At 38.3% G+C, this 27,031-nt stretch overlaps 1 protein-coding gene across 1 annotated transcript in view; it reads right to left on the bottom strand.

The window, feature by feature from the left end:
* LOC122805435 (retinol dehydrogenase 16-like) overlaps positions 1-27,031 on the bottom strand; it is a 415,973-nt gene that overhangs the window by 276,397 nt on the left and 112,545 nt on the right. The window contains exon 2 of the mRNA XM_044075574.1: positions 3,963-4,280. Within this exon, the coding sequence (XP_043931509.1) occupies positions 3,963-4,278 (316 nt within the window). The 5' untranslated portion in view covers positions 4,279-4,280. The remainder of the gene's footprint in view (positions 1-3,962; positions 4,281-27,031) is intronic.

Raw genomic sequence — 27,031 nt, 5'->3', positions numbered from 1 at the left:
AGATTCAGCGCAAACTTCTCTCCCCCTTCCCCCCCAAAGGAGCAAATGCCTATCCCAAATGAATGTAACCTCCCTGACATCACAGATGCACAGGTGAAAGCTGCCCTCTCCAAAGCAAAAAACACATCATCTATGGGACCGGACGGTGTCCCAGGCTGTGTCTTACATGAGCTCCAAGAAGAACTGAACCCTCACATTGTCACTGTTCAAACTTAGCCTTACTACAGGATATGTACCCAAAGAATGGCAAACAGCTACAGTGGTCCCACTCCACAAAGGTGGTGCCACAACGGACCCTGGAAACTATTGCCCCATAAGCCTGACTAGTCTGGTCTGTAAAGCTATGGAGCATATTATCATGGAACTCATAAACAAATTGGGAGCCTCCAGACACTGGACCCTACTCAATTCGGCTTTGTTAAGGGCAGATCTTGCCTCTTAAACCTAGTTGATTTATTTGAAACAGTTACCAAAGCCATAGATGAGGGCAAGGTAGTCCACACAGCCTACCTGGACCTCGCAAAAGCCTTCGACACAATACCCCACTTGGGCATCATAAATAAGCTTACCAGCTTAAATATCAACCCCTATATCACAAGATGGGTTGCAAACTGGCTCAGAGATAGAACCCACATGGTCAGAATCGCAGGTGCCATGTCCGAATCCAAACCAGTTACAAGTGGCGTCCCACAGGGCTCAGTTCTGGGACCCCTCTTGTTCGGTATATACTTCTCTGAGGTTCAGGCTAACATGGGGGGATTATGGCTGACAAAGTTCGCAGATGACTGCAAACTAGGGGCCATAATCGAATCTCCAGCTGACACAAGCATCCTCCAAAGGGTCTCACAGAGACGGATGCTTGGTGCCAGAGCCACGGCCTCAAGCTAAATGCTAAAAAGTGCATAGTCATCCCCTTTGGGAAAAACAAGGTGCCCACAAATTAACACATAGGTGGTAATCCATTAAGTACGGAAGAAGTAATTAGAGATTTGGGGACCAACGTAGATAGTAATCTCTCCTTTGATAATCACGTTGCCAGAGTGGTTAGAAAGACCTTCTATATAGCCCACCTTATCACAAAAGGGTTCGCATCTAGATTAAGAGAGGTCATTGTGCCCCTCTACTTGTCACTCATCAGGCCCATAATTGAATACAATGCCCCTTTTGGGATGTACCTTACCCGACACCTGCAGCAACTGGAGAGACCCCAAAAGTACCTCACCAAAAGGATCATAGGCTACAAACAGATGTCTTATGCAGCTCAACTAAAGAAACTCCAGTTCTACTCAGTTGCTTACTGCCTACTCAGAGGCGATCTATGCCTGACGTACAAAGCCATGTCAAACCCAGAATTAATGGGCATGCTCCACCTCAAAAAATCCAAGTCCCTTAGAGCTACACGCTCCAGGGACCTAAACCTCAGCACAAAAATAAATAGGACATGCTGGAGGGACAGATTCATTTCCCAGAGGCTCCCCTCACTCTGGAATAGAATCCCAATTCATGTTAGATATAGCCCCTCGCTGACCCTCTTCAAGCGAAATTTGGACGCGTGGATGGGAAATCGCAAATTCACCCCTGGGATCTCTCCTGTGTCCCTGCTAGACAGAGGCACAGTAAACTAATCTTAAAAGGGTACCTTCTGTGACCTACTTTACAGAGGCACAGTAGGCTAATCTAATAGGGAGGCGGAAGCCAAATACACTCTGGCTAGGCTTATAAATGCCCTAGGGCAGACAGCCTAGTATCTACCTATGAACCTATGAACCTATATTATTACATTCCACCCCATAATGTCATTACAAACAAACTTAATCACGCCTATGATCCTGAAACGTTCTTCTTACCATAGTTCAATATCCCTGTCACTATATAACTGCAAAATAACTGACTTCAAAATAACAAATCATTAAAAATTACAAAACAATAAATACAAAGACATCAAACTTACTTTTTGTCTTCCCCTTCTCAATACTTACATCATAAAAAAAAATTGAAATTATGCACAAAATTAAACACACGTTACCCTCAGACCCTTATCATGTCTTTACTCCTATATCTCTGTAGAGATAAACACACAAACCCTGAGCACATCCCTCTATCACCAAATAATTCAGAACCAATAATCACAGCTGCTAGGGTCTATATCACAACGTCGAACTAACAAAAGTTCAATCGTTGTAATATCGAACCTTAAAGTCCGAAAACCAACAAAACCGAAAACACACAACAGCGATTTTTTTTCCCAGGGGAAAAAAATCGCTGTTCTGTGGCAAAAAAAAAAAAAAAATTAACCTTAAACTTAAACTAAAGTTGGGGGAAATATACCAACTCCGAGATTGCACCTCAGTGGAGGAAATAGAAAGCCCCAAAAACAGCCCACCGATTTTTTTTCCCTGGGGAAAAAAGTCAATGTGCCACGGCTTCTCTATTTTTAACTTTCTGACTGTAGGGTTCGATATTACAATGTTCGAATTTGTTTTAGTTCGGCTTTGTAATATAGACCCCAAATGCTATACTCTCAGGTCTCAGGCTTTGTAACCTAAATATTCATAGTATTGTCAACAAAGTGCCAGAACTTTAAGCATGGGTCTCTGCACATGAATCAGATATTTTATCACTTACTGAAATGCAATTAAAACCCTCCATTAAAGATGACGATTTCAACCACAGGGCTACAATATTACCAGGTCTGACAGATTAAACAATAGAGGCAGTGGAGTAGATATTATGTTTCCTTACACCTTATAACTCTATATGCAACCACATACAGTATCTAAATATGAAAAAATTGAAATTTTGTTTTCCTTACTAAAGCCGAAAGCAAATAGGTCAGTGTGTGTGATTGCAATCTACATCTCACCAAATGCCAACTCCTATGTAGCTAAAGAAATACTATTATTTACAACAAATAATATCATCCAAGAGACTATTATACTTGGTGTTTTAACAATAATTGTGCTACTCAAAAATGAAGAATCTAACACCATCAATCTAAATAACTTTACTCAATTGAATAATTCCACCATCATATGTATTAAAAAGATTAGTAAGTATACAGTCACTGACTGACTATTAAACAATGCCCCCTTGACAAGATCTCATCTACAGGCACACTTCTAGACTCATTGGCGTGATCATAATCCTACACATGCCATCTGACAATGCATCAAAAGCTATAAAAACATCTCATATAATGCACAAGTTTCAATTTTAACCTCTTTTACCTCCATACTTGGGCAAATTGACTGGTCTTCCCTAAATCCTCACCTCTAGATTGCAAGGTGAGAGGCAGAGATGCTTTGTAGATGAGATCTAGTTTTAAATGGGTCTTTTCATAGTATTTTAGATGTGTAGGTCAAATTTTAGATTATTATCTATGGTGATCCCAAGTAACTTAATATGTGTGACTACCTCAAGTCTAATGTTTTGTGTGGATAATATAGTGAAGGTACTTTTGTGATCAGACACAATAGTTTAACCACACCCGGAAATTCTTAGTCAACAATCTGCTGTCTAGAAGTAGTGCTCTCTGCATTCTCTTGCACCAGTACATTAACTTAATGTATAACTCTATGAATATAACGAGATCTAGGCTCCATCTCGTCACTTGTTTTTTTCTTTATATACTATTTTTGTATCTTGTATGTGATATTTAATATTTACTGTTTTTCATTTTATTGTATTTTATGACATTTTGTAAGATTTGTTAACAGTGGATATTTTTTCACCTGGCCACTGCTGAAAAGAGACATGTCATGGCCCATTCAGACTTTTCCCCGGTAAACAAATGCTAATAAATAAATTTTATAATTACAAAATGAAACTGAAATTGTTCACATTTTGCCCTGCCTAATTTCAAATAATTTAATACTGATTTGATTTCCATGAGAATATTTCAAATGCATTAATGTGCACACTGTAGGAAATATTACTATAATAACATTTTTTTTCTTGCATACCTTTTTCTCCAACCTCGGACTTGATGAATTCTGCTGCTTTTCTCACACTTTCTGACTTTGTCACATCGAGATGGAATGTCTTCAGTTTTGGAGAGGCATTCTTTTTGAGATCATCCTGTCCTTTGTCAGTAAAGCAAGCAGCAAGTACATGAACTCCTTGCTTGTCCAGAGACTTAGCTAGCAGATTTCCAAATCCAGTATCACACCCAGTAATATAAACATATTTATCTGAGATGTTCTCATGTCTCTTGTTCTCTTTGTACCAGCGGTAAAGAGTAAAGCATATTATGGAAAACAGGAAAGTCAGGAGTAACATTTCTGAAATGATAACATGATTGATGATTATTTACTTGTAAATAATCTGATTCATTGCATTATAAATATTCTCAATCCAGAACAATTACTTCATGAAATCTCTTTCAAAGCATTTGATTTTGTGCAGCTGAGAGATGGAAATTGTCTGTCACTATGGCATAGTGTTTAACAATATGAGGCATCAACATGTTTCTTACTGTGGTATAAGGTATGTGTTAGAAAAATATGTATTAATGTGTGTATGCTTAATGCCAAATTAATAATCAAGTGCTTTTAATATGCTTTTCATTCTATTTTTCATGCACTGTGTTATATACAAATTGAGTTTCATATGAGACTGAAAAAGATGTTTTTAGAAAACTGCAGCATGCTTACTGAAACTTGTAAGTTGCCCTCTGACCTAGTAACTGCTAGCACAGCAATATTCTTGTTTATGCCTTGTGGAAATGTACTTGAGAAGCAGGTGTTTATCTGCTAGGTCAGAAGCATATGAATGAACAATACTCCATATTATAAATGTAATGATTCTAGACAAACAGCCTTGTCCAGAGGATGGGAACCTCTGCAGCTGCAGTAATTTAGAGATAAGGTAGACAAAGGATTATTAGAGAAATGAACTGCTAGCATTGTGCTTGATTTAGCCGTAATATCTTGAATGTAACATAACAAGTATCTAACTGAAAGTAACCAAGGCCATGTTGTTTTCCTCAGGAAGATTCACATAAAAATTGTTTAATTCAGCAGAAATTCATGGGAAAGATGGTCAGCAGATGATGATGAAAAGGTGGTAATCTGTTACGTCAGCATGGTAGGACAGGATTAATTTGATAACCTATAAAAATGAATGCATTTCCTGTTTCTGGTTAGACGAACTCTGTATTAGCACGTTTTTGTCTCCTTGCTGCAAGAGTAAAGTGCCTTAACCTGAACCTACCGTGTTTTGATCATTTTTAAAGTATATTTTTCCTTTGACAGATTGGTCCTTCAGACCGGAAACGTATCTCTCGCTCTGGACCTAGGTCAGAATTGGGCCCGGTGGCATGCATCCGTACGGAGAAGAGGCCAAATCAGCTCTTCTGTTTTGAAAGACCTCCGACTGAATTGTCGTTCGAAAGAGGACAGCCACTGTTTCTGATCTGGGATTGGAGGACGAGTCAACGATCCGGTGGATCAACTCACGGAGAGTCAGGTAAGGAGAAATTACCTTATTTCTGTTTTAAGGTCAGGGACTAAGTACAGAACTGTTTTTTGTCAGGTAAATTTGCGTATGCAGATTAGGGACAGAAAAAGGGGTTACTGTTCTTTGTCATAGATCAGGGAAACAGAATAGGTAGACAGTTATTCTAGATAAACTGTGAAAAGGTATAGATTTGTGGTACCACGTGATAGAAAGGGTTACGTAACAATTTACAGCTTAGCTAAGACACCAATGGGAAATCAGTGCACAAAAAGTTCCCGGGACACGCCCCTAACTGAAGACGCGAAGTATATGCAATTACAGCATGCCGATAATGTTAAATATTATACCAAATGGGTCGATAAGTATAAATTCGAGGGTAATTTAGATAAACTTGCACTTATGAAACTTATAAAGCAGTTAAAAATAGACGCAAAAGGTCAATTAAAAAAACAGAGACAATTAGGAGTCCCTCAGGCACATAGGTGGCTTGAGGAAGCAAATCGTAGGGAGCAGAGAATTAAACACTCAAAAACAATGTTCTTAGACAAAGAAGACAATAACTTAGTAATAGCAACGGCCCCTCTTTCATCCCCTCCACTCCCGTTACCAGAATATGAAGCGAGTGGACGAGCTGATCCACCTCCGCTATACCTAGCTGTCCCTGCAAAAGCACAGCCGTTTGTCAGGGATTCTATTGAGACCAGGTCTCAAACACGCGACTTGAGGAGGGAGATTGAATTAAATTAATTAAATAGAGCACCACAGGCTGTGAGTGAAGAAGAGATGTGTCCACTCATAGAAGTACCGAATCCTCAGGCAGGACAGGCAGGGCAAGATCTGACTCTTTTGGTTTATAGACCGTGGACACCGGAAGATATCCGGAAAGCCATGGAAGGTATTCCCCACCCAAAAGTGAATTTTAGAAAATTTTTCAAAGACTTACAGGGCATGAGATTGAGTTACCATTTAAATGGAGAGGAAGTAGAAAAAGTAGTTAGACAAATTGTGGGTCCAGATTGGCACATGATCAGTGGTGACTGGAATCCTCGTGATGCACAACTTAGACCACTCCCACATACTAATGCAGAACTGGATGGCAGAGTAAAAGGTCTGACAGACCGAATCTCTGAAAAGTGGAAGCCTAGGGCTGATTGGACTTGCATTAATCAATGCATTCAACAGGAAGGTGAAACAGTTGATAGATATTATGCTAGACTGTTAGAGTGTTTTAATAATCACTGCAGAATGCAGATACCAGAAAACCAGACACATGATTCCTCATATGAACAACAGTTAAAGAACGCATTTTTGAAGGGTAGTATAACTCCCATTAGTAGCTTTATTACGAAGCATATGGTAGATCATCGAACAGGTAGATTACAGCCATTACTTGAATATGCTAGACATGCAGAAAGACATTTTAATAGTAAAAAGAAAAAGATAACTCAAGTATTTTCGGCAGAAGATGGGTCAGAAGTATTTGTAGTACAAACTGGGAAAAAGGGTAAGAAAAATATCCAGGGAAGTAAACAATCTGACAAACAATCAGAAGATTTCGAGGAAAGAAAGAAAAAGGGTGAGTGTTTTAAGTGCGGGAAAAAAGGACATTTAGCGAGGGATTGCAGGCTAAACAAGAAGGCGACTACAGAAAATAAGGAAGATGAGGAATGACTATATGATAGTCAGGAATCATTAGAAGAGAGTGAGCAGGGAAAGGTAAGTGTAAATGTGATAGCAGGAGAAGAGGATGTGAAACAAGGGGTAGAGGATGTATATGAATACACAGACATAGAAGAAAATGAAATTTTAGACCTAGCTCTTTTGAGCTTAGAGCTTTACTTAGCAGACACAAAACCGGAAGTGATGCTTCTGGTAGAGGGGAGGGAAGTTACATTTTTGTGTGACTCAGGGGCTTCACGATCCCTGATACACCCTTCCAAGCTACCGGAAGATACAGAATCACCAGATTATATACTAGTAAAAGCAGCTAATGGACAGCTGTATCGGGAGCCACTCTTCCATGACATAACAATAACAGACCCCGTTTCAGGGATGACTCAAAAAAGTAAAATTGTAGTTTCTGCAAAATGCCCAGTAAATCTTTTGGGTAGAGATTTGATGCAGATATTTGGCATAGCCGTAGTTCCAACCATGCAGGGTATGGAAGCACAGTGACAAATGGACACTTCTGTAGTGTGACCGGAGGGTGAAATGTATTATTGGTACAGCCAGGACTTGGTTACGACTGGTCCGGGGGCAGTAACCGAAGTACTGGTGAACGTAGCCATCAGCAAGTTCCCCTCCCTTGAGTTTGACAAACAGCATTTGTTCCATTGTACTCTATATTACTGTAATAGACCAGGACCTGATAAAGATTATGAACAAGAGTTGTTTCAAAACCAGGCAAACAGGCTAGTATTGCGAAACTTGTACTGGGATGCAGAAGGGAACAGTGTAGCAAGCTATTCATTGCCCCAGGAATTTTTATCACTTTACAAATCTAATCGACTGCCACATGTTAGTTTAACTAAGAACAAAACTTTAAAATGGGCAGACTTAGGTGAAAAAGTCACAAGGTGGGAAAAGCAGACAGAATTAGAGCTCACTGAACAGGGAGTACAGAAACAGAAATTGAATTGGATCACACAGACACACCCAGCTGTACACTCACAGGCTAGTGAGAATAGCTAAGTATTACTCTTATTGGAAGAAGAGGAAAAAGCCTTGCGAGACATACCAGATATTCTCTGGTCAGCAGGGAAATCAGATGTAGGACTAATACAAACAGCAGGACCAGTTACCATAATGCCAAAGTCAGCTTTTAGGCCCCAGAAAAGACAGTATCCCTTGAGAAAGGATGCAGAGGTAGGAATCAAGCCTATCATAGCAGCCTTACTTAAGGAAGGAGTCTTAATAGAATCTCCTGATTCACCATGTAATACACCTTTATTTCCTGTCAAGAAAGCAAATGAGGAATGGCGTATGGTCCAAGACTTACAAGCTGTAAATAATGCAGTTATACCCAGGGCACCAACGATGCCAGATCCACACACTTTACTGAATGATTTAAAGCCAGAACAGAAATATTTTTCAGTGGTAGACATTAGTAATGCATTTTTCTCGATACCAATACACCCTGACAGCCAATATTGGTTTGCATTTACATTTCAGGGAAAGCGGTACACATATACCAGATTACCACAGGGATATTGTGAAAGTCCAACAATATTTGCATAGGAAATGGCAAGCAACCTGGTGGGATTTATCCCACCGAAAGGTAGTCAGATTCTACTTTATGTAGACGACATTCTGCTGGCAGCTCCCACCCAGCAAGAATGCAAGGAGGACACGATAGCTTTGTTACAATTTTTAGCTACTCAAGGTCACAAAGTAAACAAAGACAAGTTACAGCTTTGGAGAAAACAAGTTAAATACTTGGGATATGTAATATCCAAAGAAGGTAGAATATTAGATGAATACAGAAAAACAGTGATCTTACAAGCACCTAGACCAACTACCAAGAAGGAAATTATGTCCTTCCTGGGAACTACTAATTTTTGTCAGAGTTGGATACCAAACTATGCTTTGGAATCTGCTCCACTGGCCGATTTAATATTTAAAAAGCTGATGGCAGCACAAGATTTATTACAATGGACACCTGAAGCAGAAGCAGCTTTCTGTAAGCTGAAACAATTAATAGCATCATCCTTAGTTTTAGGATTACCAAACTATAACAAGCAGGTTATCCAAACTGTAGATTGTAAGCAAGGTTATATGACATCAGTATTGACACAGCAACATGGGGACAAACAATGCCCCATAGCTTATTATTCATCACAGTTAGACCCAGTGGTGCGATCCTTGCCCCATTGTGTACAAGCAGTAGTTGCAGCTGCAATGGCAGTGCAGATTTCAGCCTCAGTAGTGTTATTCCACCCTCTCATATTGAGAGTGCCTCATGCAGTCGCAGTTATTTTACTGCAAGAAAAAGTAGCATATCTTTCTCCAGCTAGGCATCTTTCCTGTATGACCATACTGTTGAGCCAACTTCATATGACAATTGAACGATGTACAACCTTGAATCCGTCAATTTTGCTTTCAACCCCTGCAGATGGCAAACCACACTGCTGCCTGCTGGAGATTGAACAAAAGACACTACCTAGACAAGACCTTACGGATGTTCCCTTGGATGATGCCGAGGTGACATGCTATGTGGACGGCTCGTGCAGGAGGGGTCCTACAGGACAGAACCTAGTGGGGTATGCAGTCCTTTCTGATACTGAAACTTTAGAAGCAAAATCTTTACCACACAACTTATCTGCACAAGCAGCAGAATTGATTGCCTTAACAAGGCCATGTACCTTATCAGAAGGTAAGAAAGTGAACATTTACACTGACAGTCGAAAGTGAACATTTACACTGACAGTCAGTATGCTTTTTCTACTGTACATGTTTTTGCACAACAGTGGAAAAATAGAGGAATGATAACATCTACTGGTAAACCGATTAACCATGCACAACTTATTTTAGACTTGTTAGACTCAATTCAGTTACCTAAAAAAGTAGCTATTTGCAAATGCGTAGCTCATACGAAACAACAGGATAGAATTTCAAAAGGTAATGCACGGGCTGATACAGCTGCAAAGCAAGCAGCCTCAGCCACAGAAACTTTTCTTTTGAGTGAGGAATTACAACCCTCAGAGATTTTAGATTTAAAAATGTTAAAAACAATGCAGACACTTACTACAAATATTGAGAAACAAAAGTGGATAAAACGAGGAGCAATCCTCGAGAAGGGACTGTACATCTCCAAGGAAAATAAACTGATTTTGCCATCTAATTTGTTTAGATATGCAGCGTTGTTGAGCCATGGGCAGAGCCATGTCTCAACAGGGGGGATGGTACAGTTAGTGAATCGTGTGTTTGCAACCTACGGGTTTACAAACTATACAAAAAATGTTTGTGCAGCAGGCCATGTTTGTAACAAGCATCATGCACAAGGGGCGTTGAAGCCTAAGCAAGGGAATTTTCCTACACCACCATATCCGTTCCATACTATTTGTATGGATTTCATAGAATTGAATAAATGTGAGAATAAGAAGTATTGCCTTGTTATTATAGACATGTTTTCCAAATGGGTAGAAGCGTTTCCAACTAAAAATCCAGATGCAGCTACTGTTGCAAAGGTCCTCATTAAAGAAATCATACCCAGATTTGGTATACCGGAAAAGATTTATAGTGATAACGGGACACATTTCGTGAATTAAACAATCCAACAACTCAGTCGTTATTTTGGGATATCGTTAAAGAACCACTGTGCATATCACCCTCAATCTGCAGGGCTAGTAGAGAGGCACAATGGAGTATTGAAGAATAAGCTTAGGAAGTTGATAGAAGAGACACAGAAAAACTGGGTGCACTGTTTGCCTTTAGCATTGTTGAGTATGAGAACTGTTCCAAATGTAAAGAGATTAACTCCTTTTGAAACTTTGTTTGGGAGGGCATATTATACACCTCAGTGGAAACATCTCATGTCTACAGAGCAGGAGACTGACAGTTCACTTGCAGGATATATAAGGCGATTTTTGAATAACAAACTTTTGCAGTTAAATTCTGTTTCAGATAAAGAGCAATAGAAATCGGAAGCACCAGTAGCTCCAGGCACCTGGGTCTGGGTGAAGATTGTGAAACGGAAGAATTGGAGTTCTCCAAAGTGGGAAGGTCTGTACCAGGTACTACTGTCGACACCCACTGCAGTCAAGATCGCAGAGCGAGCTTCCTGGATTCATTTGACGTACTGTAAACTGGTTAAAAACTTTGAACTGGACAAAAACTTTGTTACTGTTGCACAACAAGAACAAAATGGCCAGATACAGAGTGAGTAGAGGCATTGAGCAACCTCAGAAAACTTGTATGATTGTTTTTATTGCAATATTGATCACACTGTTCTTTTTGTTGTGGCCGTTCCTTTTTCCTGCCACAAAGGTTGAACTGATTAGACGTAATGAACCAAAAATAGACTAGCATACGAACTTTAACACGTATCAGGCAATTACACGTGTGTACGCAGATACTTTTAATGTTTCGAACTGCTGGGTCTGTACGGCCATACCAACAGCATACGGGGGTTTATTAACGACTGCTATGCCCCTAGGGGTCAATGAGACCTGGGAAAATCTGGTTTTTGACACAGTCGCTATTAAAGCACAAGATAAGGTAGCACTGTATTTTTCTGTGACACAAAAAGGAATTGTATGTTTTTATAAAAATGACTCCATCCAAGTTGGATGGAGTAAATGCAATGTTACAGTACTGTATAAATGTTATAGAAAACCAAATGATTTGAGTGGATCTTGTAGTACAGATTATGACTCATTTTTGAAATCTATGCATAAAACTCTTTATCAGGTACAGCACAATCCTGTACTTTTCAAACAGTTATCAGTGATAGATAGGAAAATGTTTCAAGCAGGGCAGTCATTTCGTAACAAAGTAATAACTAAGGTAGAAGACTGTTATTTTGTATGTGGTAAAAAGGCATATAAATGGTTACCTGAGAATTGGTCTGGCAGTTGTTTTTTGGGATACCTGGTTCCGGCCATCTGACACACTGCAGCTTTGCCTCAGGGGAGTATTCAAAATACTCAAGACGTAACCAAAAAGACTGTTAAGAAACCTGAGAATCCAGTGGGATGAATCAAAGCAGAGTGGAAAGACCATCGTAATGTGGGAACCAAATTTGTGCACATGGTCTTGAGTGATGCTGTTATATCCTGGGCAGGTATATCACCCATGTATGGTGGAGTTAAATCAATATGGGAGCTGCGAAAACTGTCCAAACTTCTCGAAATAATGAGTAATGTGACTTTTTCTGCCCTTGAACTGATAACTGATGAACTGAATGCCATGAGAACTATAGTGCTCCAAAACCGAATGGCTCTTGACTTCACCCTAGCGGCGAGAGGTGGAACTTGCGCTTTAATCACAGAAGAGTGCTGTGCGTTCATTCCTGACCATCAGCATGAAATTAACGACCATCTCGAGGTGATTCAGCAAGTGTCGGCCATGACCAAACCAGGCCCAAATCCTCTGACAGAGTTTTTCCAGAATGCCTTCGGGGGGGGGGGGCTCCATTTTTATGAACATATTGATTGCTATTGGGGTAGGATTACTCCTAATAGGAGTTTATATTTGTTGCGGAATCCCCTGCATGAAGAAATTAATTAAAGAATTCATAGATATATCCGTATTTGAGACTATGTATCAAAGTACTGAATTTGAAGAGCTGCTAGAATGCAAAACACTTTCATAAAAGTTTAAACTGAATAACTTTCTTAACTGCAAATCCTGAATGGAAGAGGTTAGGAAAAGAAGCAAGCTGTTTATTCTTTTTTGAAAATAGAATAAAAAGTATTAACAGGAGGGAAATGTTAGAAAAATATGTATTAATGTGTGTATGCTTAATGCCAAATTAATAATCAAGTGCTTTTAATATGCTTTTCATTCTATTTTTTATGCACTGTGTTATATACAAATTGAGTTTCATATGAGACTGAAAAAGATGTTTTTTGAAAACTGCAGCATGCTTACTGAAACTTGCAAGTTGCCCTCCGACCTAGTAACTGCTAGCACAACAATATTCTTGTTTACGCCTTGTGGAAATGTACTTGAGAAGCAGGTGTTTATCTGCTAGGTCAGAAGCATATGAATGAACAATACTCCATATTATAAATGTAATGATTCTAGACAAACAGCCTTGTCCAGAGGATGGGAACCTCTGCAGCTGCAGTAATTTAGAGATAAGGTAGACAAAGGATTATTAGAGAAATGAACTGCTAGCACTGTGCTTGATTTAGCCATAGTATCTTGAATGTAACATAACAAGTATCTAACTGAAAGTAACCAAGGCCATGTTGTTTTCCTCAAGAAGTTTCACATAAAAATTGTTTAATTCAGCAGAAATTCATGGGAAAGATGGTCAGCAGATGATGATGAAAAGGTGGTAATCTGTTACGTCAGCATGGTAGGACAGGATTAATTTGATAACCTATAAAAATGAATGCATTTCCTGTTTCTGGTTAGACAAACTCTGTATTAGCACGTTTTTGTCTCCTTGCTGCAAGATTAAAGTGCCTTAACCTGAACCTACCATGTTTTGATCATTTTTAAAGTATATTTTGCCTTTGACAGTATGCTTCACCTTAAAGTTTACTTATATATTATGTTACTTTGTGTAAGTATTCTAAATACCTGAGCATTTTGAAAAAAAAAAAAAAAAAAACACTTGTGCCAAGAGAATTTGGCCAAGTATTTGAAGAAAAAAATGTTATATGCTTTCCTTGAAGTATGCACACCTCTGTTCTTAACTAAACAAAAAATTCCAGTTATGATTACTGGACATGATTAAAACAGGGTGTGTAATGCATAGTACAGATGATAATTTGAAATGTCATACAAAAACACTGCAAAAGTCAGAGTCACACAACAGAGGAATGTATGATATATAATTGTACAATAACCCCACCTCTCATTTTCTGAGTTTTCAAATTCATAGCATTTGCCTTTAAAAATCTGAGCAGAAGGTGAAAAACAAGAGTGTTTTCTTGGTTCTCAGACTAGATGATCATCAAATACTGCATTTCCCATAGTTATCGATAAGGTGTCTTTCTATAAGCTTATTTCAATTAATAATGTGTGTTCACTTCAACAGGCCCAATGTTATGAAGAAAATCAGTAAATCTGAAAGAACAAGGGCAATTCACAGAGCAACAATCTTGCTGCTATGCCTAAATCATAATAGTTCAAAACTATGGCAACAAAAGTTTGTAAATGCTTGTAAATGAAAAGCCTACAACATGCATCGTAGCTTAAATTTATTCACACAGTTCACAAATGCTGCACAATTTGTAGGAATACATCTCAGGATGACCAAATATGGACCATTGTAATGGACTGCTGTCCTGCACTCATTGTCAGCTTATTAGCCTCCACTGCCCAGGCACTGGCTGCTGTGCGGACTATCTACTATAGGTGTACTGACAGGTTATTTTATAGGTGAGTGCTGTACCATACCTTCACAATGCAGGAGTTTTACCATCAGTGTTAAATGGACAGGTACATCTTAACTCATCTATGTGTCTTTGTTGTGAGATGAAGGTACAAGGTGCTAGACAGCAGGCTATTCCCTGCAGATAAGGATAATCATGGCTGTCACCATCATAAAAGATGGTACACTTTGGAGACCCAGTAGAGATTCACTCAAATGATCATAGGCCTCAGCTAGCTGCATTCTCCATCAGTTTGTTCATTCAGAAACATGTACAAAGATGCCTCAGATGCAGGCAGGATAAACTCCATTAATATGTGTCTTCCTTGTTATTGCCAAAGTGACAGGTTTCACTATCACTGTGAATTCCATGCACATATTCATCAGTGTTCCTGGGACAGATGCCACTGTTTATGTGAACAGACATGGGTACCAGCCAAAAGCCATTCAGGTGGTATGTGGCTATAGTGGACAAATAATGGATGTTTGTGTCAAATGTTATAGGGTGAACCATAATGCACAAATCCGGTACTATGGCCTGCTCTATATGTTTAACACTGGCAGCACCCTAGACAGTCATCCTGTAGGTTACATTGCTAGGTTATAGCTGCTCATCCACCCCAGTCAAGGCACCCATAGCACTGCCCCCAGATGAGCTAGAAAGAGTATTGAACATTTATTTATTTATTTTACATTTGTTTACCTGGAATGTCTGACTAGGGAGAATGGCTCTTTTTCAGCAGGGGCCCTGGGAGAAAAGCTCCATTACAAAGAAATTAAAAAAAAGGAAATAAAAATACAGTGAAAAAATGTTACATATCATAAAGTAAAAACATTACAGAAACATAGGTTGATACAGATACAAAAAAATTACATAACAATGTACAACAGTCTAAAAAGAAAAAAAATACTTTTGCTTATTCCAGTTGTGCATGCTTAGGCAGTTTTCAGGTGGGGTGCATGAAGGACGCAATAAGTGGAAGTGTCAGAAGTCTGAGAAAAGTTTGAGGGAGTCTGAGTTGTAGGAAGCATAGTGGAAAGTGTCAGATCTTGAGATAGTTAGAGGTAGTTTGAGCTGTAGGAAGCAAGTATTAGGCAGAGAGGGATTATAAATAGGTCCCTATTATTTTAGCAAACGCAATGAATTGAGAACGCTGTTTAGTCAAACGTCATTGTGTGAAAAGCGAAGCACGGAGCAGAGATTTTTTTCCTAGGGAAAAAAAAAATCACTGGGCCGTTTTCAGGACTTTGCTATTTTCTCCACTGTGGTGCGATCTCGGAGTTGGTATATTTAAGTAGGGGGGTGTGGGGGGCACAGCCCTCCACATCGGGGGGGGGGTGTGGTTAGCAATTTCTTTCCCTGGGAAAAAAATCGCTGATCCGTCTGTTCGACATTTTGGGTTTTCAGGAATTGTGGGTCGATTATATATCAAACAACAATTCAGTGAGTTTGCTTATATAATATAGACCCTTAGAAATTGGGTAGAAGGGATAATGGACTATTGTTAGATAAAAGAAGGGATGTTTTTAGGCAGCGAGGGATTATACATTAGGTAGAAGGGAGGATGGACTATTGTTAGATAAGAGAAGGGATAGTATTGGGCAGAGAGGGATTATAAATTGGGTAGAAGGGAGGATGGACTGTTGTTAATAAAAGAAGGAATGGTTTGATTGTTAGTATTTAGTAATAGAAGGGAATTTGGTTGTAAGACAAGGAATTGAAGTAAGATCAGCCTAGATTAGTGCAAGAGCAGAGCTAGTTGTTGGTTAAGTGTTCCTTTAGTAGTAGTTTGAATTTGGATGTATTATTAGTATTTACTATTGTCTGAGGAGTGGAGTCCCAGGATTTTGATGTTTGGTGGGAGAATAGAGAGTGTCTGTGAAAGTTATTAGATTTAGCTACTTTGAGCAGTAATTTTTTAGAAGATCTTAAGTTTCTGGAGTTTGTGTAGGGCTCTGCTAAGTTTTGAGTGCTGGGCAATTGTCAGAATGGTGTAGGATAGAATGGATAAAAGTAAGCTGGTTGAGTGTTAGAAGATTTGGTAGCTCAATACAGTGGTGTAATCCGTAGGGGAGGTTAGTAGCAAATCTAGCTATTTTGTTGTAATAAGACACCAGTTTGTTTAGATCACATTTTCCAAGATTAGTGAATAATGTTGAGGCATATAGTAGGGTTGAGAGGAGATGAGTCCTGGTTATGGAGTGTCTAGTGGTATCTGCAAGATATGGCTTGACTCTGTACAGAGATCCTAGTTTAATGAGGACCTTTCTGATGGTTAGACCAAGGTGTTGCATGTACTAGAGCAGTTCAGTCTTTGTTTTACTGACTTAGTAGATTGACAAGGAGGGGTATGGATCTGGAGTTTTGCTATTGGTAAAGAGCATGAGCTTTGTTCTATTAAGGTTGTGAACTAGTTGGGGTTCTGAGAGATATTGTTCGATGTCTATGAGAGATTGTTGGGTTGATTGGAGGACTTCTGGTAGGGAAGGAGCTGAACACATGGGGGAGGAGTTGTCTGTGTTCTAGATAACAGTTGAATGCTGGGTGGCTGTGCTGAGCCTGTTGGTTAAAATGGTGAAAAGCAGTGAACCAAGAATGAGCCTTGGGGCACCCCTACTGATACCAGTAATAAGGTGGAAAGCTCATCTTGCCACTTAAATGTCTGTTGGCAGTCAGGTAGCTAAGAAACCAGATGAGGTGTGGTTTAGCTAGGTTTAAGGAAGCGAGCTCATTTAGTAGCTTCTGGTGAGATACAGTATTGAAGGCCTTAGACATATCAAGAAATATCAAAGCAACATGGTTGTTATTTCTGAGCTGGTTGATGGAGTTTGTAAAGCTAACAAGGGCGGTTGTAGTACTATGTTTAGGTCTGAAACTATTTTGGGATGGAGGCAGGAGGTTATTGGTTAGCAGATAGTTGAGGAGTTGTGAGTGTATGCATTTTTCTTGTATGTTAGCTATGGGTGGTAGATCTATAGTTGGAAAACTCAGTTGATGGGCCTTTGTGTAGGGAGTGATATATGAGACTTCCAGAGTTTGGGGATGTACTGCAATGGACTGATTTAACAGAAGAGATATGGAGATGGAAATGGCATCTGCTGACAATTTGAGAAATTTATTAGGGAGTTGGTCAGCTGTGAGGGATGAGGGTTTTAGTCTGGAAAGATTTTTTTGATGGTGCTGGTTAGAGGTGGTTTGATTGAAAATGAGTTACAGGTGTCTTCTGGCCCATTGGGAACATTTAGAGGAGTTTTGTACTGGCTTTTAACTAGTGATGGTACAGAGCTGACAAAGTGAGAATTAAATTGTGAGGCAATGCTATCTGAAAAATTTGTTGTGGTTGGAAGTGGGGTTGTGGTCTGTCCTCGCTTAAGCAGTTGTTTAATGGTAGGTCAACATTTTTGGGAGTTGTTTTGGTGTTTTTGTTGCATTGTAGTATAGTATGTATTTTTGTCATGTCTTATTTCTTTTTTGGCTAGGTGTCTTAGGTGAAGAGGGAGGCTTGAATTTTGGTTTGGTGATAATGGGACCAGGCTCTGTCTCTTTCTGTATAAGAACCTGCTTGGTGTCATTGTTGAACCATAGTAAGTGTTAGTTGCTAAAACAGATTTTTCTGAGGGGAGCTAAGCTGTTTACAATGTTGAGGAATTTGTCGTTGAAATATTCCAAAGCAGAGTCATGGTGGAGATATTCTAAAGGGGACCAGTCACATTGCTGCAGGAGGCTTTTTAAGACTTCGGGACAGAAGTGTTTTTTGTTTTGGCCAAGTTTATAAATGATGTTTTTAGTAGGACAAATATGGTGCCTGAGAAGGTAAGTTGGTAGGTGATCACTTAGACTGTCTCAGATGCAGACAGATTGGTGACATAGGGTGGGTTTATTTGTACGTGTCCAGTCTAGGATTGATTCTTTTTTGCTATGTTTGGCAAGTCTGGTAGGGATTGCATCATTTGGCCAAAGCCACGGAGGTTAATAAAGTAGGAAAGATTATCTGATGTGCAGGTCTGCCAGTCTGTGTTGAAATATCTCATAATTATTGTTTCTTGGCTAAAGGGTGAAGCACACCAACAAAGGAGGTTTCCAATAATGACTGGGTTATTGCCTGGGGTATGTAAATAGCTATAATAATGATGTGTTTGTTAGAATTTAGTTGTAGATGGGTGATTATAATTTCTGTGTTCAGGAGATCTGGGGGGTTGATTTCTAGTCTTTCTAGTTTGATAATGTTTTTATATATTATTGCTATGGCATCACCTCATTTATGAGTCCTGTCACAACTGTAAACATTATACCATAGGTTAGAATTTCACTATCTGGTGTGTGAGGTTTTAGCCATGCTTCCATTAGGATAGCAAGTTTGGGGGAGTATTGGGTAATAGCTGCACTGAATTCATAAGTTTTATTTAGGATGTTTCTTAGATTCAAGTTTAGTATTAGGAGATCTGAGGCATTCCGTGGGAGGTTTTTGTAGTTTGGGGAGTTTGTGTTGTTTAGTGAGAGAGAGGTTTGTATTGGGGCTTAAAGTCCTGGATTGAAATGTATGCCACCACTTAGTTTGATAAGGGAAGAGTTGAATGGAAATAGCTGTGTGGGCTTGGTAACTAGTTTGGCATATTTGCATAGTGAGTCTGTAGCTTTCTGTTGGTAAGTATATTTAACGGAGAAGAGTTCGGTATTAGAGCAGTTGTAAAGGTGAGGAGATTTGAAAAGTACTGTTTGAAGCACTATGGGATGGGGTGTTGACTGGCTTAGTGGGGGAGTAGATAGTTAATACATTCAGTCTCTGATAATATGTTGAAAGCTAGAAGGCAATTAGCATAGTTAATAATACAAAGCTTTGGTGTAACATGGTTATTGTATTCAATTAGGGGTTAAGTAGTGTTTTGGAGGGTGTTGTAGGGATGAATTAATGAGAGCGTGGATGTTATAGGGATGGGATGTGGTAAGGTTAAGAAAGCAATTTGAGTTTTGGTTAGTGGTTGATTGGAATTAATGGGTCTGATCAATGTGATTTGGATAATTACCTAAGGGGTGTGGTTACTGGCAAAGTATAAAAGTAGGGATAGTGAGGGTATGTGGGTGGGATTTGTGGGTAGCGTAGGGGAGTGGAGTGAGCCCGTCTGAAGCGAAGAGTGAATGGAGTGGGTAGAGGAAATCTGAGGCACATGCAGGCAAAAAGAAACAATCACATATAATGACTGTAAGGTTAGTCATTTTCCCTGATTATCACTTATGCAATAACTATGTTATTTAATTCTGTTATTCTTAATGGCACCTTAACAAGAGTTGTATGGTTTGGGCAATTACAATGTTACAATAATAGCTATTGATGGTTTAAAGAACTTTTCCTGAACTTGGGCTGTTTATATTTGGAGGGGAGACTAATAGGAAAAGAAAGATTTTAGAGATATGCAGCAGTTGGACCAGACCACTATGAAGGGGAATTAGAATCCTTGCTGCTGGCTCAGGTGTTGTACTATGCACATTAAAAATACACACACAAAAAAAAAAGAGCTATTCTTATTCCGTCTATAAAGTTAGAATAAGACATACACTCTGAGGTGGGCTCTTCCCGGAGACATGTGTTCCTGTATTTGTATTTTGTTTTCAGAACTGGATGTTCATTTGTAGAGACAAGGGCAGATATTTCAGTCTGAGTTCTTAGGGCAAACCAGAAAAAAAAGCAAACAAAAAAAAAAAGTGAGAGGCTAGTGTGAGATACAGATTAACAAAAACAAAAACAAAAAATGGTATCATCCACTTAAAAACTACAGTCTGGTAATATTCACAATGCCTTAACTTCAAAATGTACATTAGCAACTGATTAATTACAGTGTCATCAACTGTTTGTAAATAAAAAAAAAAAAAAACAAGTGATAGAAATTACAGTTCAATGAGATAGCTAGGACATCCTTGCTCTAACAGTGAAACAATTTAGTGAATTCAAACTTCACACAAATCAATGTTCCTAGGTTATTCCTGATTATATTGTGCTGTGGCTTTAATCTTCAGCTTTGGTTGTTTGGGTTATATTAGAGTGCAATCCCATTATAGAGTTTTTGTATAAACCATTAATACTGATGTAAGTAGAGCCAAATTATATCATATAATAAAACTCATAATCTATATAGTTTTCAATGTAGATCTGCAGTTTGGCTAGTACAACAATTTCCAGTACTACAGTGATTGCACAAGTGTAACTAATATATTAGGAATTGTAAGAGAAATAATAAAATTAACACCATACTAAATATACACCCACTGTATATAGCAAAAGCTATGGTTACATTGAAAACAACTCGTAAACAGACCTTAGAATCGTCATCAGAATAAACTGAGCCAAACATTCTGGCTATGTAATAGACATGATTAAGCATCCAAATTGTGAAAAAAATACACTTACAGGAGGAGTACCACACACTATGAGGCCAGTCAACAAGAGGAGAGATTTAAAAATGGCACCCATTTGTTTGGTTGTGTAAGTAAACTCTTACCGGACATAGTGCAGGGGGGGGGGGTCGGAGGATCTGGTGAGGGAGATTCAAAAAAAGAAAATTGCTCTGCAGGATAAGAGCCAATCTGAGGCATGTGCATGTCATGGGATAACATGGGATACCTAAAGGTGCCGTTCTAGTGTTTGTATGACACATGAACACAGGAGGTGCATTGTGGGACATACCAGGCAAGGTCCATAGAACAACTCTAGTTTACAGCACACTGTAAAACCTAAACTAAAGCAGCCTGACAGCAACACCTGCAGTATTCATCCAAAATCAGCTTGACAACCAGGAAACTGCAAGCTTGAAATGTCACCCCAAGTAGGAAGCCAGGCTTATAAACAAGAAAAACAACAGCAAAGCATATGAGGAATATATTAATGCAACAGGCCTTTGGATAAAGTTTTTGTTGCAAGGGAAAAAAATATAAATGTTGTTCAAAAAATGTAAATTAAAACATGTATAATTCACAGATCATCTTTGTAAAATATGCAAGGGATCAGATTTTCATAAACTCATCAAGCCCCTAAGCAATAGAACAGACTACATGAAAGAAAAGCACAAGATGGGAAACACATACCAGAGCAAATATATTGCTACATGACCCCCCCCCCCATGTCTAGTAATAGTAGTGATTTCATGGCAATGACACCTGTTGTAAGCTGCTTTATTAAAACATCAAGCTCATATCCATATCCTTGGTGTGCTTCCATCTGTTCAAGGGGAGGAATTCACACAACCCCCATGATGTGAACCAGAAGAAGGACTCCTGTCCCCAGTAGCAACCCCATTAACCAGAGGATGCAATGTCCAAACAGCAAGTGAATATCTCCAGAGATTGGGGATGATCTGCTGATACTGACTAGAGTCAACACCTGTGCTGACTCTTGGGATTTGACTGAACAGCCACCATAGGGTCTAGAACAATGAATGGACCATGGTTTTGTCAGAGTACTGACCATATCTGCTTTAACTCATTATCACTGGTGAAACCATGCATCTCACAACACAAATGTAATGTATTCTTGTTATGTCTATGAATTTGATGTTGTCAGCCCATGTGGACATCTTGCCTCTTGGACCGCATAGGGGAATCATGCAGCAGTCAGACCATATTACAGTAAGTGCTGTGCAGCACAGTGTATGTAGTCCTGTACCACAGTACTCTACCTAAAAATGTGAGCATGCAAGAACATCACTGCTGGCCATGTCTATAGCAACAGCTCTAGTCACACCATGGAAACAAGTGCAGAGAGGTCATTCCCATCACTACAGAGTCTGAAGCACTTTAAGGTTACCTAAAGTGCCTTCATCTGGGGTCATATCATTGTTTGTAGATTCACATTATTTATAAGCACCTTATGTAGAAAACAAAGTAGCTAATCTGAGAAGAGTATAAATACGTGGTGCACTTTGTGTCCACATTAGAATGTACCACAGTTACACTGTATGCCTGATGCTGACATCCAGCAACACCCTTCACATAACTGCTGGTCACAGATATGCATTTCAGAATATTTAAATCTCTCAGCAATATAATCTTTACTATAAATGAAATAATCATCACCAGCAAACCATTTTTTTCCTAATATCATCCTTGCCTCTTCTTTGATTTCCTTATTTGAGAGTCTTCAACCATTTGTATTTAAGGTAATGTGGAAGAGGGGTATTATTTCTTTGTTATCAGTTCTTTGCTTGTGCCACAAAATGTACAACACTCATGAAGTTTTTGGCAAAGATCCTTTTACTGTTCCGGCTAAAGTAAATATTGTCTCTGGCAAACAATGAAGTCTTTGCCCAAAAGTCTGGGCATGCACCCAGAAAAGTATATACCCTAATTTGAGATTTGTACTTCAAGATCCCATTTTTTTTAAAATTCCATACTAGATTTTGGTAGGCATGATAACATGACTCATTTAAACGTGGTTAATTGAAAATGGTTTAAAATGGCTCATTTGTATCAATGTCCTTTAGAATTTCATTAACTATCCATTGTCAAGGTCCTTTCTTGCTGCCTGTTCAATTATCTATCACATCCCATCATCCCCAGTAATATTTTTTTCTGGTGCTAACACAATATCACTTGAAGTGAAGAAATTCTATGACCTTTACAGATGTCATTTTCCACATGTTTTAGTAATGAGTTCCTCCAAAAGCATGACCTCATCTTTACCAGAGTGTTATTCCCTGGGTTTAAATATCCGTCACCACTGTGTACCTCAGCTTCAACTTCAAATTTATTATAGAGCGTAAGTCCTAAGCTGTTTTACAAAAGATGAATTTAGACATACAAGTACATAAATCTGACAATAACATAAAATAACTATTGCAATTATGAAATAAAGTTATGTTGGCAAGTATATTAAATAAAGCTAAATACAAAAGATAAATACAAGAACAAACATTAATCCACAAAAGAGTTGCTTAGGAGGTAAAACAACCATGAATTCAGTCTCCAACAAACGTAAATGAATGTAAATGAGTTCAAGTCTAGCAAATAGATTATAAACGCTCTTTTATTTCCAAACATGCGTTTTCGTCCCAACACTTTAGGACTTCATCAGATACATTTAAAAACTCTAATTACGTCTTTATATACCAATTAGATTCACAATTAACCTATAATAATAGATTCATTTAGTTCAAACTAACGAATCATTTTCTGCTACCTCATAAATATTCATTACCCTCATTAATATTTATTATTAAAACCTTACGTTTATTTCAAAACTTCTTTAAAAACATTTGTTTAATAAATTATATATGTTTATGACATTTGTAAGTTATTAAAATGTGAAATTCATGTATAAAACCGTAAATATTACACTTTTTATATATCTAAATAAATATGTTGAAATGAGTATGTTTTTTCCTTTAGTAGATCTCCCTCTAGTGTTTAAAACCAACAAAGCACCTGAATTCCTAAAAGCACCTTTTAATGACAGACCATATATAAATATTAAAATATTATGTACTAATAATTAATGTTTAATAAATATAAATATAAATATGTAATAAATAATTATTTATAAATATAATCAATTAATAAAATCTTGGTGATTTCATATAATATAATAAATATGTATGTAAAAAATCTAAAAACTATACTTTATTGTATTTTAATTTTAACAAAGGTCCTATGGAAATAGTCTCATTTAACCCAGGTTTCCTACTGGCATCTAGGTAAACCTGCCACCACAATTCTCTACCTTCTAGTCTTACTTCCCATGGACCCCCTCTATGATCAGGTTTCACTTGTTCTAACACAAAAAATAAATAATTGGTTCCTTCACACGTTTTTGAATGTTTATATAGTGCATTTGTTTCTCTGGCCCTACTGATATCATATAAGTGTTCATAAATACGTCTTCGGAACACTCTCTCAGTTTTGCCAATATAAAATGCCTGACACTGTTGGCAAATAGATATATATACTACTCCCTGTGTACTACAAGTATAAAAATCCTTATTTGTTATATTTTTATTTCTACTTTCTATATATAACTCTTTTTGATTCATAACATATGCACATTGTGAACATTTTCCACATTTTGATGTTCCTATTCTAATATTAACTTTTTTATGCTTATTTAGCCCTTCTAATTTTTTCCTAATATTAGGTGGGTTCCTATAAGTTATATTAGGTTCCACTTTCTTAATTTCGTCCAAATCTGATAATAATGAAAATTTATCCCATTCTTTCATAAATACATTTTTTATATTTTTGTTGAAATTATTAAATTCAACCACTAGTCTCTTTTTAAGTAATGAGTTCCTCCAAAAGCATGACCTCATCTTTACCAGAGTGTTATTCCCTGGGTTTAAATGTCCGTCACCACTGTGTACCTCAGCTTCAACTTCAAATTTATTATAGAGCGTAAGTCCTAAGCTGTTTTACAAAAGATGAATTTAGACATACAAGTACATAAATCTGACAATAACATAAAATAACTATGGCAATTATGGAATAAAGTTATGTTGGCAAGTATATTAAATAAAGCTAAATACAAAAGATAAATACAAGAACAAACATATTATGACAAATAATACTAATTAGCTCCAATAAAACATCAGAGTGATCAGATGTACTTAAAAATTATTAGACAATTGGTTACATGTACCCCCGGATTGACTAATCTTCCGTGTAAGACTAGATTAGTCTTACACGGAAGTGCCAGTGTAAAAGTATGATGGCAGCATGCCATGCATATTAATGAGGGTGCACTGCCTCAACTCTAAAGCTTACATGGAGCGTGGACGAGTGTAGGGGGCATGTCGGACTGCCAAGCAGTCCAAAAATCCATGCCCCTGCAATGAAGAAATGCCACAACTTCCAGCTACATGAGCGAGCCCACTCACATGTGTAGAATGTAACACTACACTCCCCCATATGTTAAACAACTTACAAAATAAAAAATAAAAATATTTTTTTTCTTCTGATATAGCTGCCCGTAGTTGCGCGGGTTTGCACGGGTTTGCCCATTGCTTAGCTACAGTTAGCAGCTTAGACACCAGAAGAGGATAATTAAAAAATATATGCAACTTATGCAACATAGCAATAGCATAGTGGTTAGAGCCTTCGCACAAAGAGAAGGCATTCCCGGTTCGACTCCCACTACTGCACGTTCCATTTTCTGTGGGAAATCTATATACAAAAATATTTCCTGACATTTTTTATATATAAGTTTTGTAAAAAGCATTGAAATGTTAAATGTAGTAGTGAACGAATTTTATATATATATATATATATATATATATATATATATATATATATATATATATATATATATATATAAAGGTGAAATGGTTATGCATTCTGAGGCATGAGTACCCTATTTTAAGTAATATAAAGCACTGCTAAGCACATTTTACCAGTATTGAGCATATTTAAATACAGTTGCATGTAGCTGCGTACCACGCTAACTAGCGCAACATCGGGCAACGTTGAGCAATGTTGAATAACATCGAGCAACGTTGAGCAACGTTGGTCAAAGTCGGGCAAAGTCAGGCAAAGTTGAGCAAAGTCAGGTAAACACACTCACACCTGTTTTACTGTTCCTTAACCAGTCAGGTCTGCCCAGCAGGAAAATAAAAAGCCATGACAGGGCTCGAACTCAAGATACTGGGCACTATAGTCACAGTAATTAACCACTAAGCCATGACAGCATTTCACAAGCATGCGCTTTCAACAGACACACATCTATCAAAGGAATTTTAAACATTGCCAACATCAGCTAAGCATGCGTGCCTACAGCTGAGTTTTTCCAAAACTGGCCAATCACAAATAAGTGTAGGAAATGAGGCATATTTAAGCTCCACAGGTGGGAATACTTGCTATAACTGGTTGTAGCTTCCTTCTGCAGTCAGCATGGCTGGTGTTGGTGAAGGCACTCAATTTAGAGCGCAACGCTGAGGCATCCAAGAGTCTAAAATTATGGTTTGGCTCCTCATCCACAAACATGAGGAAAGACTCCAGTGGGGCCAGTACCAGGGTACCCAATATAAAACAGAGGCCTGGAACAGTCTTGCCCATAATCTCACCAGTGCCACTGGTGTTCCTCGGACTGGTGAGCAGGTCAGGCACCATTATTCTGACCTGAAGCGACGTAGGGGGGGATGAACTGGACTGGTGGATCCAGGAATCCCATATGATGCCTAATGCCCCAGTACTGAGTAAGTAGCCATTGTATTAAGTAGTTAAGAAATTCTATGCTTGTCTATACTATGGATAGGTATGTCTCAATATCACTGCATTTACTGAACCTGCAAGCCCATGAAGATAGGCTGCAAAGGCTGTGTCATGAGGCAGGTTAGTAATTATTCTGCATGTACTGTTATATAAAATAAATGAGAGAGCCTTCAAAAAGTCTTTTAACCTAATAAATAAAGGTGTAATAATCCTTTAATAAATGTATGATTCATGGAGTGCATCTGTGTCATTTTCTTTGATATGTTGTTGTACTGTTGCATTCTACAAATAGTACTGTTGTATTAAGCAGTGTCAACACACACTTGGGTAGGCCCATATAA

This window comes from Protopterus annectens, chromosome 6.part1 (assembly GCF_019279795.1).
Source record: "Protopterus annectens isolate FY-2018-M chromosome 6.part1, PAN1.0, whole genome shotgun sequence".
NCBI lineage: Eukaryota > Metazoa > Chordata > Ceratodontiformes > Protopteridae > Protopterus > Protopterus annectens.
The sequence above is the reverse complement of the archived record's forward strand: the minus strand, read 5'-3'. Positions and strand labels throughout refer to the sequence as shown.